Raw genomic sequence first — 17,610 nt, 5'->3', positions numbered from 1 at the left:
TTAATTACGGGATAATAATGAGATTTCAATAAGAGTTTGTCATTTTATTTATATTTATCAGTAGTATTCTTCTTTACTTGTCATGTAAGTTTCTTGAAAATACAAATACGTTACATAAGAGCACATGAAATAATATTAAAGCTTCAAAATCTCAAATAAAATAACGTTAAAACTGCAGAAATCGAAGTGATATAAAATAAAATAAAATAAAAACAACTAATATTTTTTTTAAATGACTATTGATGAGTTTAATGGATTATCTGCAATGCGTAATAAATATCGATGACTATAATGATATAAAATAAAAAAATAATAATTTTATTAGAGTAAATTACAATTTAGACCTGAGAAGAATAAAATGTGCTGAAAATCTAGCCCTAATTCCCTTTTCTTCATCAACCTCACTCTCAGTCTCTGTTTCTCTCTCGCTCTTCGAACCAGGTATGTTCTTCCTTTTATCTCTTCTCTCTGCTCTTCAATCCACATATTCGTTCCATTGATTTCTGGCTTACTTCCACAAACTGTTCCATGGCTTCGTAACTTCAATTACATGTATAATATTCAATTTACCGGTTCACGATTCGAAGAACACTTTCGCGATTCAACTGAATTCGGAATAGCAGAAACGCATCACAAAACCCTAAGAATTCAGTGTTGTTGATGTCTTTTTCTTAGTGGAGCTCTAATGGAGATAAGCTTGGGAAACCAACCGTTTGACATTGACTTTCATCCTTCAGACCAGCTTCTCTGTTCCGGTCTCATCACCGGAGATCTTCTTCTGTACTCTTCTTCTCACTTCCTTTCCCTCTCCATTGTATATAGAAAAAAATATATAATTTACAACATTTTTTTCCTGATCATATTGTGCTCACTGTGTTCCTTGCAGGTTTCGATACGGCGCTGATGCCACACCTCAGAGGTTGATTTATTATTTATATATATTTAAATTGTCACGCTTTTGGTCTTGTTGAATGTGTAGATAATGAATTATTGGCGGTTTGTAAACAGGTTGTTGGAAGTTCACGCGCACACTGAATCTTGCAGAGCAGTCAGATTCATCAACGGCGGTCGCGGTAATAATAACTGGTTTTTAGCCTTATATATGTATATTTTCCTTAGCATATTGTTATGTTGTTATTATGAAACGGGTTTTATTTTTTATATCATCAGCGATTGTTACTGGTTCTCCGGATCACTCCATTCTGGCCACGGACGTGGAAACCGGCGGCGCTATCGCTCGCCTCGACAATGCTCACGAGTGGGTTTTGATGTCGTTTGTCGTGGTTCTTTTTTTTTACAATAATAATTTTTTTTTCCCAAGTACTAATTATATATCTGTTGCGCAGGGAAGCTATTAACAAGATTATCAATTTAGACGAGTCTTATATTGCCTCTGGAGATGACGGGGGTGTTATTAAGGTCCCTAACCTTTTTTTTTATTGCGTTTGCCTTTGTTATTTCGCATACTGTTTGGCTATGTATCATTGCAGATCAACTGGAAATATACCAAATAGAATAAGAGCAGAGTCTTGAAAGAAAAGAAGGATGGTGTTTTCCTTAGAGATGGCCAAGTGTGCTGTATCTGTTGGAAAATAAATAAAAAAATATAACATATGGAAGATGGTCTTTCTGATTGTTGATATGATATGAGCCTTAGAATTTTGTTGGTAAATGGTAAAAAATACAAGATTAAAATGGGTATTCGAGAGACCCGGGACTCTCCCAAATGTTAGGCCTAAAACCCAGTTAATTTTGATTCCCCAATTGATTGATTCTCAGCTCATATTTATATGCGAATACGATTAATATTACTAATTCTAAACCCTAACATGTACCCATGTTAACCCCTACTTGTATTCGTGTCTTCTTCTTCTTTTTTTTTTGTCTTTATGAAATTTTGAATAATAAAAATTCTTATTCCTAAAGCTTCTGGCTTTTCCATAGGTGTGGGACACAAGACAGCAATCTTGCTGCCATACTTTTAGTTGTCACGAGGATTATGTTTCCGATATGACTTATGAACCCGACTCCAAGAAGCTATTAGGGACAAGGTAAACATCATTTTTTTTTTCAATTCAAACCAGGCTATGCAAGCTTTTGAGACAAAAAAAAAGGAGAAGGTATATGATATATCATTTGGTGTTTTCGATATTCATTATTTTGCAGTGGAGATGGGACTCTTTCTGTTTGCAACCTCCGCAGAAATAAGGTGTGGTGGTTATTTATTTTTAAATATATTTTAATTGTGCTTTGTAATATCTCTTATAAACCATACACTGATCTACGCTAGACCTAAGGATTTTTCTTTTTTCTTTTCTTCTTATCATCAAGATCCAAGCTCAATCAGAGTTTTCAGAGGATGAGCTACTTTCTGTGGTTATCATGAAGGTATGATAGGAACTTCCTTATCTCTTGAAGAATTACATGCACCAACAAAATGATTTTCCATTTCGGCTACTAAATTAAATTACAGTTGTGATGGCGTGTAAATTTTTTATCATCGGTCCTATTCACTCACTTTAAATTTTTTATGTCGGTCATATTCTCCAAGAAAGCAGTGGTTTATTGATTTGTAATGAAATGTCATGAAGAATATATTTTTTTTCTCTCTTTTGTGTGCTCAGAATGGTCGTAAAATTGTGTGTGGAACACAGACTGGAGCTCTGTTACTGTACTCGTGGGGACATTATAAGGATTGCAGGTAATGGTGGATTTTGAGAAAGATTGTCTCTTTACCTTGTTAACGAACTTCAGATCAAGAAAAATTTGAAATCATATGTCGCATAAGTGATGAAATTGGATTTTTGTCCAAAGTGGTAAGAAATTGAAAAAAAATGACTGGTTTGACCAAAATACCCTTAGTAACTAAGAAAGTACGGCGTACGGCTGCTTATGGGCCGGATGCAAATTTTTCTCTTCCATCTAGCGAACGATGTTTTTCTTAGTCATTAAGGGTATTTTGGACAAACGAGTCATATTTTAAAAATTTTGACATAATTTGGTAAAAAAAAAACACATTTTCATGACGTATGTGTTTTATTTGTTCAAATTTCTTCAAAACAATCATACGTTGTACTGATCCACGTTCTTTTTAATTTTCTAGTGATCGCTTTATTGGTCTCTGTCCGAACAATGTTGGTTCGACGTTGAAAGTGAGACTACTATAAACACTAATTTCGGAATTGTATATTTTTCTCTCGTGCTCTTATTTTGACTGAACTCGTTTCCGTGTGGTTTAGCTTGACGAAGATAGGGTTATTACTGGCTCGGAGAATGGAATCATCAAGTAAGGACTCGTTTAATATTTTTTTCATATATGTTCCTTCTTCGACAAGTACTAATGCAATCTTTCCTCTGAATCTGTGCTAGCCTTGTAAACATATTACCCAACAATATCATTCAACCGATGGCAGAGCACTCAGAGTACCCGATCGAGGGCCTCGGTAAATCTCATTCATCTTTACTTTATCACATCATGCCCTGGATCATAATGTTTTTTTCTTTTAATTTAATTACTCAAATTGAGATCTTCAAATGTGGTTTCAAAATTTGAATTCTAAAGTAGGTAATATATAATATTTAGTGTATGTTAATTATTTGAAGTTGAAGTTAGTTTTAAAATATGTTAATTGTTGTGGCTTTAGTTTTGTAATTAAGATTTTTAATTTCGCAGCCTTGAAATTAGGTGAATTGAGATGTCGATACCTATTTCAGACTATCTAGTAAAGTAGCAAAAAAAAAATGGGCAGGATTTTAAACAAATAAATAAAAAACCCAAGGTTTTTTTTTCGAATGATGTAACCGAGAGTATACATTCATGGCTATTTTTAACTAAAAATCTCTAACTCAATCGAGCAACAATTTGAAAAATAAATTAAAACAAAGTTAAATGTCTCACACACTTGCATCCATTTGGCGCTATGTTTTGGTAGGTTAAACTAATTGAACGGATTCATTTTGTGAAGATTTTGAATTTCAATTTTACTTATTTATATTCTTTTTGTTGTTGTAGCTTTTTCCCATGATAGAAGGTTTCTGGGCAGTATAGGACACGACTCAATGTTGAAGGTATAAATCCTCTCTATACAATATTAAATAATAAACATACTTGAAATTGGAATTGGTGTATAAATCCTCGTATATATATTTGATGCAGATATGGGATTTGGATGAGATATTGCAACAACGTCAAGCTGTGGCCCAAGACAACGATGACAAAGATATGGATGTAGAAATGGTTCAACATAAAAACTCCAATTCAGGTACGTATTGCTTCATTTCTTTCAAGTGTATTTTTTTACATGAATTGTTATTTTAAGTGAATATTTTTGGTTGCAGGCTTAGCCTCCAAGAGAAAACATTCAACTGCAGATCCAAAAATTGCCAGCTCCAATGATTTCTTTGCGGATCTATAGCTATATCCACCACTCGTTTGACTTTACACCATTTTTGACTCAATTATGAATATCATTATTGTTGTTATTTTCTTAATTAATCGGTATCTTGGTAGTTAAGATTTATTAGACGAGAAATGTAGTTTTTTTTTTCTTTCTAAAGGAGCATAAGATTACGATTCAGTTTTTCGGCCTATACTTAGAAGGAGCTATGTATTTGACCATTGAAAAAAAAAACGAAGGAAATTAGTTTAAGGGGAATAATATATAAAATAATTAAGATCTATTGTTCCTAGTTCGTACATATAAGTCGGAAATTATATTAATTGTTTTAAGTTCACGAGTGTATATATATGCGCAGAATGTTAGCGACAACGCCCGGGTTGATATATATTGATGATAATTGATAATTTAAATTATTAATTATATTTGTGATACTAAAAATATTACAGTATATTTTTTTTTTGAAACGTTATAAATACTAAGTTAATTTTAGTTTAGATTACATGTTGATTGTGTTAAATGCATAAATATGTGTTTTTATGTATACATATTTAATTTATTTGTGTAAAAAATGCTATAATATATTTTTTTTAATATTCTTAAATAAATACATTTCAAGCTCAAACTTTATTTGAATTCCAGGCACAAAACAATATTATAATATTAATTAATGGTAATAGATAAAATTGTGATTAGATAAAATCATATTATTGTTATACATTGATATTCAAAATAACAATAAACAACGATAGTGTTCTATTATTCTTTATGACCATATATATATGCTCATAATTAATCACATTTTTCTAGATATATTCATAATTTCCGCTAAATTCTTTTTAGATAATGACACAGGAAATTACCTCAACTAATAGCAATTTTGATAATTTGGACTAAAATAGTAACAATTATGTTTTTGTACACTTTTACTAATAATTGTAGACATGAAAGTATACAGTTGTCATAAATTATAGACTTACAAATATATAATTAACAATTGTAGATATATAAGTCAACACTTTTACTAATCACGAGTGACGTTTTTTCACTACTTTTTCCCTCAAATTTAGAACCCACAACTTCAATAATCTATCCTTCATCACTAAGTCAGTCGCCGAGAAAGGTTTCAAACAGAAACTTTTCTCGTGAATGTAGTATAATCCATCCACTAATGAACGCAATTGTGAGCGGAGTAAGTCCGTGTGATACGTTACCTTGATTATTTTTCCGTTTGTAACCTGAAACTTGTTTGGTAAACAAGGTGGGACGAGGTACTCAAAATGTAGTTCTAACTTCACCGTCTCAATCCAATCCGAGAACATTCCATCATAGGCGGGGTACGCTGTTAGGTAGCCTTTATCGGAGTTGAAGATTCCTAGCGTTTGTAGCATAGACGGATGAGTGAGTTACAAAAACCTTCTGTTGCAGCGTCATCCATTTGCACCGGCTAAACCGTCACCGTAAAAGAGATGTCCCCTCTCTGCAGAACACCGTAAAAGAGATGGGAGCAAATGGATGACAACACAACATAGGGTTTTTTGCAACTCTCTCATCCGTCTCTGCTACAAACGCTAGGAATCCTCAACTCCGATATATGTTAACTAGCAGCGTACCCCACTTATGACGGAATGTTCTCTGATTGGATTGAGACGGAGAAGTTAGAACTACATTTTGAGTACCTCGTCCCACCTTGTTTACCAAATGAGTTTCAGGTTACAAACGGAAAAAGTAACCAAGGTAATGTATCAGACGGACTTACTCCGCTCACAGCTGCGTTCATTAGTGGATGGGTTATACTATATTCACGAGAAAAGTTTATGTTTTAAACATTTCTCGGCGAATGACGTAGTGATGAATGATAGACGATTTAAGCCGTGGGCTCTAAATTTGAGGAAAAAAGTTGTGAAAAACGTAATTCGTGATTACCAAAATCTGTACTAAGTATTCTCTGTGGTCGCTTCAAGAGTTTTTAAATGAGCTGTTACTATTCCCACACCACACTATCGTTGGAGTCCGTAAAAGAGAACGATGTGGTGAGCTTCTTCTCGTCGTCTCCGTCTTGTCACATCATCAATAGTTTGAACTTTTTTCAAGCTCCGCCGATAGTTGCCGTAAGACATCGGTCATAGAGCTTGCCGATAGTTTTCACAGCCAAGTGTTCACAGATAGATTTCGGCCATAGAGCTTTGCCGATAGTTTTGTCATGGCCAAGTGTTCGCCGATAGTTGTCATAAGATCATCGGCCATAGAGCTTTGCCGATAGTCATCTCACCGACGGTTATGAGCGCGTGTTCGCCAAAGGTTGCGAGCTTCGCCGAAGGTTTGGAATGTGAACATGTACTGCCAAAGGTTGCGAGCTTCGCCGAAGGTTTGGAATGTGAACATGTACTGCCAAAGGTTAAAACACCGATGGTGGAGTGCGCCGATAGTTACTCATCTTCGCCGATAATTTTGGTTCACCAAAGGTCTTCCGTCGATGGTTCTTCTCGCCGAAGATTTGTTATGCACTATGCCAATGGTCCTTTTTGTTGATGGTCTTGTTTACATATATATGTGCATTTATGTATATATATTCATATAAATATATATTCACGTTCATGCATGCATTTATGTATACTATATAATATATATATATATATATATATATATATTTATCTATATTCATGCATATATTTATGCTTATGTATGAAATTTTCTCATGTATACGTAAAGACAGATTTGAGGTCAATCTTCGTCGGATTGATGATCTTCCGATGAGGAAGTGGATTTGCCGGTGGGACCTCATGGTTGTTTTCGGGTCCCTTCATTCTAGCGCCAAAATGTTAACCGCATTTTTGAGTTGACACTTAGAACCGTCCGTGATTCGATCTAGGGCCGGACCGTATGACTGCACGACAGTGTGTTCAGGGAATAGTAACAGCTCATTTAGAAACTCTTGAAGCCAACAAGTCGTGAGTAGTTGTGTGATTGGCTTTAGCACCTCAGAGAATACTTGGTGCAGATTTTGGTAATCACGAATTACGTTTTTCACATTTTTTTTCTCAAATTTAGAGCCCACGGCTTCAAACATCTATCCTTCATCACTAAGTCATTCATCGAGAAAGGTTTCATACAGAAACCTTTCTCGTGAATATAGTATAATCCATCCACTAATGAATGCAGCTGAGAGCGGAGTAAGTCCGTGTGATACATTACCTTGGTTACTTTTTCCGTTTGTAACCTTAAACTCTTTTGGTAAACAAGGTGGGACGATGTACTCAAAACGTAGTTCTAACTTCACCGTTTCAATCTAATCCGAGAACATTCTGTCATAGGTACGCTGCTAGGTAGTCTTTATCGGAGTTGAAGATTCCTAGCGTTTGTAGCAGAGACGGATGACGCTGCAACAGATGGTTTTTGCAACTCTCACATCCGTCTCTGCTACAAACGCTAAGAATCTTCAACTCCGATAAAAGCTACCTAGCAGCGTACTCCGTCTATGACGGAATGTTCTCGGATTGAATTGAGACGACGAAGTTAGAACTATATTTTGAGTACCTCGTCCTTATTTACCAAACGAGTTTCAGGTTACAAACGGAAAAATAACCGAGGTAATGATCTTAAGACAAAAAAAGAAAAGAGAAGAATTTAACAGAAATAAAACACAAAATATTTCTTACTAATTTAATAGAACTTAAAAAGCACAACACAAAATATTTCTACTAATTTAATATAACTTTTTGATTCTAGAATTTAACATAAATAAAATACAAAATATTTCTTACTAATTTAATAAAACTTGATAAGCACAACACAAAATATTTCTTATTAATTTAATAGAACTTCAGAAGCACAATCGATTAATTTAACCGTAACCAAAAGAGCTAGCTAGCTTATCCTTTCTAGCTAGTTGCACCACTCACGTCCAACTTCAATCCACTTGTCCATCAAAAAGTGTTCTCTTATTAGAATTGGCTATTCAGCAATTGGCTATTCAGCTGAAGAGAAGAGACGGTGACGTCACAACAAGACACTTGTTGCTATGATTATTACTATTTTGCCCTTTGACCCTTTTGACCGGACTCTTTAGCTCCGACGAGCGGTGCAGCGGATACGTCGAAGGGATCGGAAAGTTCGTACACGCGTTGGAGCCTCTCAGACGCCTCGCCTCCGCGTCGTAGCACGCGCCGCTTCCTCTGCCGTGTCGAACGTGCCGAGCCAGAGTCGGCACCGACCGATCCTGTGCTGAATCTCCGCTGACCACCATCCCCACAACCTCTATCACATGGACTTACTCCGTTCACAACTGCGTTCATTAGTGGAAGGATTATACTACATTCACCGAGAAAAGTTTCTCGGTAAATCACTTAGTGATGAAGGATAATGATTGAAAGTGTGTGCTCTAAATTTGAAGGGAAAATATGTGAAAAACTTCATTCGTGATTACTAAAATATACACCAGGTATTCTCTGAGGTGCTAAAGCCAATCACACAACTACTAACGACCTGTTCGTTTCAAGAGTTTCTAAATGAGCTGTTACTATTCCCTGACCACACTATCGTTGGAGTCCGTAAAGAGAACGATGTGGTGAACTTCTTCTCGGCGTCTCCGTCTCGTCACTTCGTCAATAATTTTAACTTTTGTCAATCTCCGTCGATAGTTTCCGTAAGACATCGGCCGTGGAGCTTTGCCGATAGTTTTGTCATGGCCAAGTGTTCTCCGATAGTTTTCATAAGATTATTGGTCATAGAGCTTTACCTATAGTCTTCTCGCCGATGGTATGAGTTTCGCCAAACTCCACCGATGATTTTAGGCTCGTGTTCGCCGAAGGTTGCGAGCTTCGCTGAAGGTTTGGGATGTGAATATATATATATATATACAAGAATGTAAGGATACATATATATATATATATATATATATATATATATATATATATATATATATATATATATATTCAAACACATTAGAGGGGGCAAATGCATATTTGCCAACAAATTAGATATGTTGAAAAGAAAAGCATATTTGATCAATTTTTACACTTTTTTTTTTGTTTGCTTACATTTATATCATATAATACTTTAGACCTTGGCATTTGGCCCCCTTCGTAGCAAAATAATTGAGATTTGAGCATGTGTATAAAGTTATAGACAAAGTACTCGAATGCACACTCAAAGCACGCACCTTTCAATAACTATCGTAAAGTAAACAAATCATTCCTTCCATTTTAATTTTTAATAACAAAAAAAAAAAAAAAAAACTATGTTCATTGAACACAACTTCATATCAAAATCACAGCAATAAAATTTTCAAAGTGGAACATTTTATAAGGTGGTCATCACAATTTTGTTTTTATGAGACATGTGCACTCAAAATTCCAAAATTAATCCCATCTCATTGAATTAACTGGATATTATCTCGAGTGACATTCTTTTCAAACTTAATTTTAAATTATTTTATTTATTTTTATTCAATAAATACTTGTCTTACATTATTTTCCTTGTTGTTTACTTTATATTTATATACACATTTTTTATTGTTTACATTTTTATTTAGCATTTCTTTTTTTTTCTTTGTATACCGTTTCATTAAAAATAAAGGTAAAATTGTCTGGAAATAAAAATAATGCGTTCCTTATGAAAAGTCAAAAAAATATATGAGGCATTCTAGAAATTTAGTATCTTATTTAAATTATATGTGAAATTTTTTCTTAAATTAAAGTGGACGATTGATATTCTAAATTAAATGCATTTGCTTTTTTTTATCAATATCATTCATGCTAAGCTCCAGACCTCTCTTGTTCATGTAAGAACAATTATAGTTTTTCTTTCACATGGATGACAATTATCATGAATTTTTATGTTATTATTATAATTTTGTGTATGCGCGATTTGACAAACATCATTATGTGAAGCAAACTTTAGTGTATAATTTTTTTTTTGTTAATGTGGCTATCCGTTTTTTTAATATAGAGATAGCTGTACCTGTACATGCATTCAAATTATGACAATTATATATTAATTGTACAATAAACTTTGATCTCCTCAAACCGAAAAAAATGTTAGAACTTCTGCAGATTCATGCACATAAATTTGGAGACCCTTACCTAGATCAACGGCGATTAAATTGGCCTCTTAACTACAAAAATAAAATAAAAATCAATAAAATAAAAAGCATTTACCACAATTAAATAGAGATACAAAATTTTAGTACTCTTAAATTGTAATTTAGTGATGATGATGTCAATGGCATTTTTATACGTGGAATTGATTCCCTATCTTTATTATAAGCTGACGAAGTTTACACGTGTGGCATCATGATTCATGTACTAATTGCTTTGTTTAGTAAAGTCATATATAGCGTTCAGTTTTCCTTTTTTTCTTTCTCTGGTAGAGTAAATTGAAATTATTGGTTATTTATTTCTTTATCTATGAGAAATCCCCAAAGATAAATTTAAATTGGCTACCAAGTCTAACTTAACAGAAAACTGTTTATGAAATAAACCAGCAAAAATCTGGTATAAGTTTGACTATATGACCTAATGAAGAATCACAACTCATGAGATGAGAGGCTTTGTTGAGCAAATTTACAATTTTCCACTTAATATAGCCTATATAGGTAAAAAAAATATTTTCTTTTGGCGAAACAGTAATTTCCCTTTCTATATTATATCGGTATAGGACGCATATGTATATATATACTATATATGATTTTGTGTAATAACCTATACATGCGTTTAAGTATTGAAAAATTAATATTATTGTTAAAATAATTTAAGTTGATTTTAATTTACTTAAATTTAAAAATTTCTTTAAAATAATAATTAACATGTCATTTATGATATTTAGAAAAGGCTTGTTCATCCATATTATTTTGAAGATTAATACACACTTTAACCATATTCTTCAATGTTTTGAATATAAATTAATGCTTTGGCATAATTAATTCATGACGAACGAGAGATTGCGAGCAATTCATTTTTCGCTTGTGTTTGTGGATTAGGGAATACGTGTAGAAATACAATTCAAAAACATCAAAACTAGACTTATATTTTGTTGAATTGCAGTCGTTTATGCGTATTTTGGTCCTTGTTTGTTTGCCATTTTGTTTTTGTTTTTTGTTTTTTTTTCATGAAATAACTATTTTTGAGGTATTTTGGTCTTGGTTGATCGAGTTTGCTCATCGATTATAATTTATTTTATTTTATTTTTTATCAAAAAAATTTGTGCATTATTATTAAACTTATATCAGCACCCAACACATGTTTGAACTTCATAAATGCTTTTATTTAATTTCAGAGGATCTGATATGTTTTGAGATCAAGCTCATCTTTGCATTGACATTTTCGAAATATGTATTAGTGACTGTATTATTTCCTATTTAAGAATTTCATTGATTTAAAAAAGAAAAAGTATTTTAGAGATTGTTCAGTTTCATTTTTATTGGAAAAAAATGGAAAATAAAGATATTTTTTTTATTGATTGGCTGATTTGTAATTTTTCTATTTAATCCTGCAAATATTATTGTAATATTTCTAATAGTTTTGTAGATCGTTTGTAATTTGTTATCTTCTCAATTTCCATTACAAACACAATTAATTACTACTACATAGATAACTTAATTAAAAAAAATATATATATGTAAAAAACCAGTTGAGCTTGAGAACACTTTAGTTAAAGAGTCAAAGGACATTTTGGTAAAACCATTAGCAGACAAAATATTTAGTCAATTAGATTCTCCTGTCCCAATCCTCTGCTCTGACCCGACAGAAAGCCATACCAAAATCAAACAAACGTCCGTTACACATAATAAAATCAGACGGAAAATACGACGTCGTTTACTCGTTCAAATAAACGATATTATAAATTATAAAAAGGTTATATAAAGTTAACGGCTACAATGCTGTTTTCCTCTCCTCTTTGCAAACAATTTTCTCGGAATAGAAAAGCTCGTCCAGAAAATTTCGGAAACTTTTTTTTCTAATCTGAGACCATGGATGAAAAATCGGTGCGATTCATCGCCAACTGTTCATCGCAATCTCTGGCTCCGAACGAATCGCTGATTTAAGCCATCGTTGTTCCTACGTTTCATTTGATTCTTTCCCATTCGGTAAGAATCCACTCTCTCCCGTGAAGAAAAAAAAAAACCTTCAAAAATCATATATTCTGACGATTTCTTTGCGTTGATGTGCTAGCTGATAGTTTGATCAATTATATCATATCGTTGAAATTCGGTGCTTAGTTCATTGAAATCGTCAGGATTTGGGTTTCACCTTTGAGGTCTTTGGGGTTTAGGGTTTTCAGATCGTCCTTGAACCCCGGGGATTTCGATCCCTCGTTGGGTTTAGGATCTCCTTTCTTTCAATTCATATTTTTTCTGTACAGTTCTGGATCTATGATTGATTTGATATAAAGGCACAGTAAATTGAGACCGGTAAACCAAAGAGGGGATTAGGAAAAAAATGTCGGCCGATATTGCTCTGAGTCCGATTCGCAAGGAGTCGGTGCGCTCCGGAGGGTGTTTCGAGAGCCAGCGCTCGAGCAAATCGATCCTAATTTACCTCAGCGTTTCCGGCTCTGTGACGCCCGTTCGAGTCCTCGAATCGGACTCGATTTCTTCGGTGAAGCTCAGGATCCAGACCTGCAAAGGGTTCGTGGCGAAGAACCAGAAGCTCGTGCTCCGAGGAAGAGAGCTGGCTCGCAATGATTCGCTCGTCAAGGACTACGGCGTGACCCGCGGGAACGTTCTTCATCTGGTCTTGAAGCTCTCCGATCTCTTGCTCATCACCGTCAGAACTCTGTGCGGAAAGGAGTTCGAGTTCCACGTCGATCGGCACCGGAACGTCAGGTATCTGAAGCAGAGGATATACAAGAATGGAAAAGGGTACGTCGATCTAGAGGATCAGGAGATCTTCTTCAACGGCGAGAAGCTCGAGGATCGGAAACTCGTCGACGACCTCTGCAAGAACAGCGACGCAGCGATTCACCTCGTGGTTCAGAAATCCGCCAAAGTCAGAGCGAAGCCCGTCGAGAAGGATCTCGAAATCTCCGTCGTGGCCGAGGACTCTAATGACGAGAAAACGGAGCAAAGCGAAGGAGCCGAAGAGAGCGAGAAAGCTCCGATCGTGGCCGTAGAGAGGGATTTCTGGCTCGAGCCGATCGTCGTGAACCCGAAGGTCGAATTTCCGAAACCCATCTGGGACATGTTCAACTCGACGTTCGAGGGTTTGGAGAGAGGAAACGGACCGGTTAGGTCCTCCGAGGGGACCGGAGGGACTTATCTGATGCAAGACGGGTCTGGTCAAGGGTACGTTTCTGTGTTCAAGCCCGTCGACGAAGAACCCATGGCCGAGAACAACCCTCGCGGCTTGCCCGTTTCCTCAAACGGGGAAGGCCTGAAAAGGGGAACAAAGGTCGGAGAAGGAGCGGTGAGGGAAGTCGCTGCGTACGTGTTGGACCACCCGAGAAGCGGGCCCCGCGCCCGCTCCGGCGAGGTGATGGGATTTTCCGGCGTGCCTCCGACGATCATGGTCCAGTGTCTCCACAGAGGGTTCAACCATCCACACGGGTACTCTCGGGAGAGCGTGAAGATCGGGTCGTTGCAGAGCTTCACGAAGAACGAGGGTAGTTGCGAGGACATCGGTCCCGGAGCTTTCCCCGTCGAAGAGGTTCATAAGATCACCGTTCTCGACATAAGGATGGCTAATGCCGATAGGCACGCCGGGAATATATTGCTCGGAAAAGGGAAAGATGGCCAAACTTTGCTCATCCCAATCGACCACGGATATTGCCTCCCCGAGAAGGTATTTCTTCTTATTTCTATTTATTATTATTATTATCCTTATTATCATTCAATTATTGTGTTGTATATCCTGTGCTGTTTTAATTGAACATGAATATCATGTATACTATTATCAGAAGTTGTGACAGTCCGTAGATGGGAGGGAATTGTGGAATAAAAAGGCATCGAATCAATTTTCGAAATATTCTCGAGAAAAAAAGCATATAGTTTCTCGAAATTCGTAACGTATCTCAGCACTGCACTTGCTTCCTTCGAAAAACAAGTTTGAGTCAGTTTCTTTCGACTGATTCGTTGGGATCCTAATAAATGATTATTCAAATTCTGTTGCAGTTTGAGGATTGCACGTTCGATTGGCTGTATTGGCCACAGGCAAAGAAGCCATACTCACCCGAAACCATAGAGTACATAAACAGTTTAGACGCTGAACAAGACATCGATTTGTTGAAGTTCCATGGATGGGACATTCCTCTAGAGTGTGCACTTACCCTCCGAATTTCCACAATGCTTCTCAAGAAAGGAGTCCAAAGAGGTCTCACTCCTTTCGCCATCGGAAGCCTCATGTGTAGAGAGAATGTAAAGAGAGAGTCCGTCGTCGAGGAGATTCTGAGAGAAGCCCACGATTCTTCTTCTTCCCTTGTCTCCTCCGCGGCGACCGAACCCGAATTCCTCGGGCTCGTGTCGGAGATCATGGATTCCCGGCTCGACAAGCTCGCGGAATAGGTTATACACGCTAACAAGTTTATCACTTTAATATATATGTTATGTATGTATGTGTATGTCTACGTAATACGCGGAAGAGGTATAAAAAAAATTAAAAAAAAAGGTCTTCGCGTATCGCTTTCTGTCAACGTGTTCGCTTTATATTGAGATGTTGATCAGATAGGTCTTATCTGCAACTCTCGTGCCTAAGATATCCCGAGATTGGAAAAAAAGCGGTAATCTTTCTTTCTTGTATATAAGTGTCGATCCTGTTTTCAGTTCCGAGAGCAAACTATAGGATTCTGGTCTGTCTTTATCAAGTTGAAATCTTGTGTGTGCTCTTTCAAGAACATAATAATAAATGGCATTATAATAAAGCACTTGTGTCTTTCGTTTGAGTTTGAGTTCGATTGTCAATAAGATCAGGAGTTGCTTCAATCATTATTATTATTTTTTTTTGTGATGACCCAAATATTGATATTTCACACGAGCATGAGCAAAGTACATGCTAAACCCCCCATAAGTTGCTCAATCTATAGCATTTTAATGTTATAGTATACTTTATAATATAATTCGAGGAGTGACATGAAAGAGTGAACCATAATTGTAATGTGTGACTAAGCCTTTGCAACTACTTTGCTTGTAGTTGTACATATCCGTGCTTGCTTTTAAGTATAATTGCTTAACTCTTTTTATTTATGCGTTGCTTATGATGATCATCATCATTAAATTAATCGTCCTGGCACAAGTAATGCTTATTATTGTTAAACAAGCATAAGCTTGTGAGACTCCATTAATTATTTGTTGAGTTATATAGTCTATTTACTAGCGCTCGCAATTTGGCTAGGAACGACCCAATTGCGTTTCTTTCCATGGAAAAACAAAACTTCCCCTAACAAAAATTTAATTATTACTTTCAACAAAATTTGGGTAAAAATTTTCATCTACAATCATAATTTGGACCATCGAATTTCTGTCGAAATTTCCATTTTTAACCTTAATAGTAGCTCCTTTCGAGTTGGATTTGTCGACTTGTGACCTTCTATGACTCAATTCAAGCTCACAATTCTCCTCATTATTTAGGTTGCTTCGATTGAAACTCTTTTACGTTGAACCAAATATTATAATTTAGTCAAGCTTGAACTAAAATTTAGAATTTATTTTTATTAAACGTTCATATACTTAAACTAAAAATCACATGGACAATATTTTATGAGCTCGTGAACTTGCTTGTTTAAGAGCAGGCAAGTGACACGTTAACAAACTCGCTTATGAGCTCGTGTAAAAATAAATTTTGTAATCCGTAAGGTTAAAGAACTAAATATTAAAATTTAACTTTGCTGAATATGTACTTAACATTGAACTTTTGTAAATCCTTTAAACATTACATTTCCAAACTCAAGTCTTAATAAGTTTAATGCATAATAACTATATAAAAATAAATAAATAAAAAATTAAAGTCAGGTGCATGAGAACTCAAAATTTAAGTGAAGTGCAATAAGTTTCTCAACACTCATTTTTAATGTACGTAAAAGATGACGTCACGTAGACTGTATATAAAACCCTTCTGATAAAAAAAAATGTAAAAGAAAACCCTCATAACGCAATAAAAGTAAATAAAAAAGAATTCCCAATACAGACAAAACAAAACAGAGCGAAGAAGAAAGATCTCTCTCTATCTTCACTCTCTCTCTCTCTAAGCTTTCAATTTCCATTTCCATGGCGAAACCCCACCCCCACGGCCGACCTCCGTCGCGGCCGAGCGGAAGAACAAACCTAGCCTCGTGCGTAGTAGCTTCAGTCTTCCTAATCTTCATCATAATCGTGGCTCTGATCGTGTACTTCACAGTCTTCAAGCCGAAAGACCCGAAGATCTCCGTCACGTCCGTACAGCTCCCATCGTTTTCCCTCTCCGGCGGATCGGCGAACTTCACGTTCTCGCAGTACGTGGCGGTGCGAAACCCTAACAGAGCCTCCTTCAACCACTACGACAGCTCTCTCCAGCTCCTCTACTCCGGCGCTCAGGTCGGTTTCCTCTTCATCCCCGCCGGCGAGATCGGCTCCGGCCAGACTCAGTTCATGGCCGCCAATTTCGCCGTCCGATCGTTCCCCGTGGCCGGAACTCGGCCGCCGGTCGCCGGAATCCCTGGGTTAGGGTTCGGACAGACGATGGAGATCGAGTCGAGGATCGAGATGGCGGGGAGGGTTAGGGTTTTGCATTTCTTCTCGCACCACGTTGAGGCAAAAGCCGATTGTATGGTCGCCATTGCTGTTAGTGATGGATCGGTGTTAGGGTTTCATTGCTGATTTATCTTTTTTTTTTTTTTTTTTTGGTTTTCTCTGAAAGTGTAAAAATATTAGGAAAGTGAAAAGTTTTAGTTTACTTTATTTGACTCTGTTCTGTTGTTGGAATTGCGTGAATTGTAAGTTAACCAAGAATTGTTTGAGAATTCCGTTTCTGTTTCAACTTTCAAGTGACGAGTTAAGAGAGTTTTGCGAAAATTGACTACGAGGATTTTTTATTTTTTTTTTTTTTTTTTTACCTATATTGATGGGACGCTCAAATTGTGTTTTTTTTTTTTCTTTCTTTCATTCTCCTAATTTGTACGATGAGCTTGTTTATTTGCTTTATTATAAATTTGGATAGAATGTCAATGCTGGTTTCTTTCTTTCCCTAAAAATCTCCAAGATAAGATCTCTAGTTCTTCTATTTCAGTCAATCTTCAGCAAAGGGAT

General features: G+C 35.9%; 3 protein-coding genes across 3 annotated transcripts; all 3 read left to right on the top strand.

Moving 5' to 3' along the window:
• Positions 1–385: 385 nt before the first annotated feature.
• On the top strand, positions 386–4,702 carry LOC149405423 (WD repeat-containing protein 55-like). Its single transcript, XM_089607346.1, has 16 exons — positions 386–441; positions 676–780; positions 887–919; positions 1,009–1,073; positions 1,171–1,258; positions 1,347–1,419; positions 1,945–2,051; positions 2,167–2,209; positions 2,332–2,388; positions 2,625–2,701; positions 3,104–3,152; positions 3,240–3,286; positions 3,370–3,443; positions 4,013–4,068; positions 4,157–4,262; positions 4,339–4,702. The coding sequence occupies exons 2-16, from the start codon at positions 686–688 to the stop codon at positions 4,413–4,415; spliced, it is 1,047 nt and encodes a 348-aa protein (XP_089463472.1). The 5' UTR covers positions 386–441; positions 676–685; the 3' UTR covers positions 4,416–4,702.
• Positions 4,703–12,269: 7,567 nt separating this feature from the next.
• On the top strand, positions 12,270–15,294 carry LOC149405422 (phosphatidylinositol 4-kinase gamma 2-like). The gene is made up of 2 exons (XM_089607164.1): positions 12,270–14,176; positions 14,506–15,294. Exons 1-2 carry the CDS (start codon positions 12,836–12,838, stop codon positions 14,893–14,895), a joined length of 1,731 nt encoding a protein of 576 aa, XP_089463290.1. The 5' UTR covers positions 12,270–12,835; the 3' UTR covers positions 14,896–15,294.
• A 1,167-nt stretch (positions 15,295–16,461) lies between these two features.
• On the top strand, positions 16,462–17,610 carry LOC149405421 (uncharacterized). Its single transcript, XM_089602245.1, has one exon. The coding sequence runs from the start codon at positions 16,594–16,596 to the stop codon at positions 17,179–17,181; it is 588 nt and encodes a 195-aa protein (XP_089458371.1). The 5' UTR covers positions 16,462–16,593; the 3' UTR covers positions 17,182–17,610.

This window comes from Urtica dioica, chromosome 2 (genome assembly GCF_054948205.1).
Source record: "Urtica dioica subsp. dioica isolate 48M chromosome 2, U.dioica_male_clone48M_v1_H2, whole genome shotgun sequence".
Classification (NCBI taxonomy): domain Eukaryota; kingdom Viridiplantae; phylum Streptophyta; class Magnoliopsida; order Rosales; family Urticaceae; genus Urtica; species Urtica dioica.
The sequence above is the reverse complement of the archived record's forward strand: the minus strand, read 5'-3'. Positions and strand labels throughout refer to the sequence as shown.

Coding starts and splice junctions, on each gene's coding strand:
- LOC149405422 (XM_089607164.1), top strand. CDS start 12,836: ATGTCGGCCGATATTGCTCTGAGTCCGATTCGCAAGGAGTCGGTGCGC. Junction 14,177..14,505: donor GATATTGCCTCCCCGAGAAG/GTATTTCTTCTT, acceptor ATTCTGTTGCAG/TTTGAGGATTGCACGTTCGA.
- LOC149405423 (XM_089607346.1), top strand. CDS start 686: ATGGAGATAAGCTTGGGAAACCAACCGTTTGACATTGACTTTCATCCT. Junction 1,259..1,346: donor CGCCTCGACAATGCTCACGA/GTGGGTTTTGAT, acceptor TCTGTTGCGCAG/GGAAGCTATTAACAAGATTA. Junction 2,702..3,103: donor GGACATTATAAGGATTGCAG/GTAATGGTGGAT, acceptor TTAATTTTCTAG/TGATCGCTTTATTGGTCTCT.
- LOC149405421 (XM_089602245.1), top strand. CDS start 16,594: ATGGCGAAACCCCACCCCCACGGCCGACCTCCGTCGCGGCCGAGCGGA.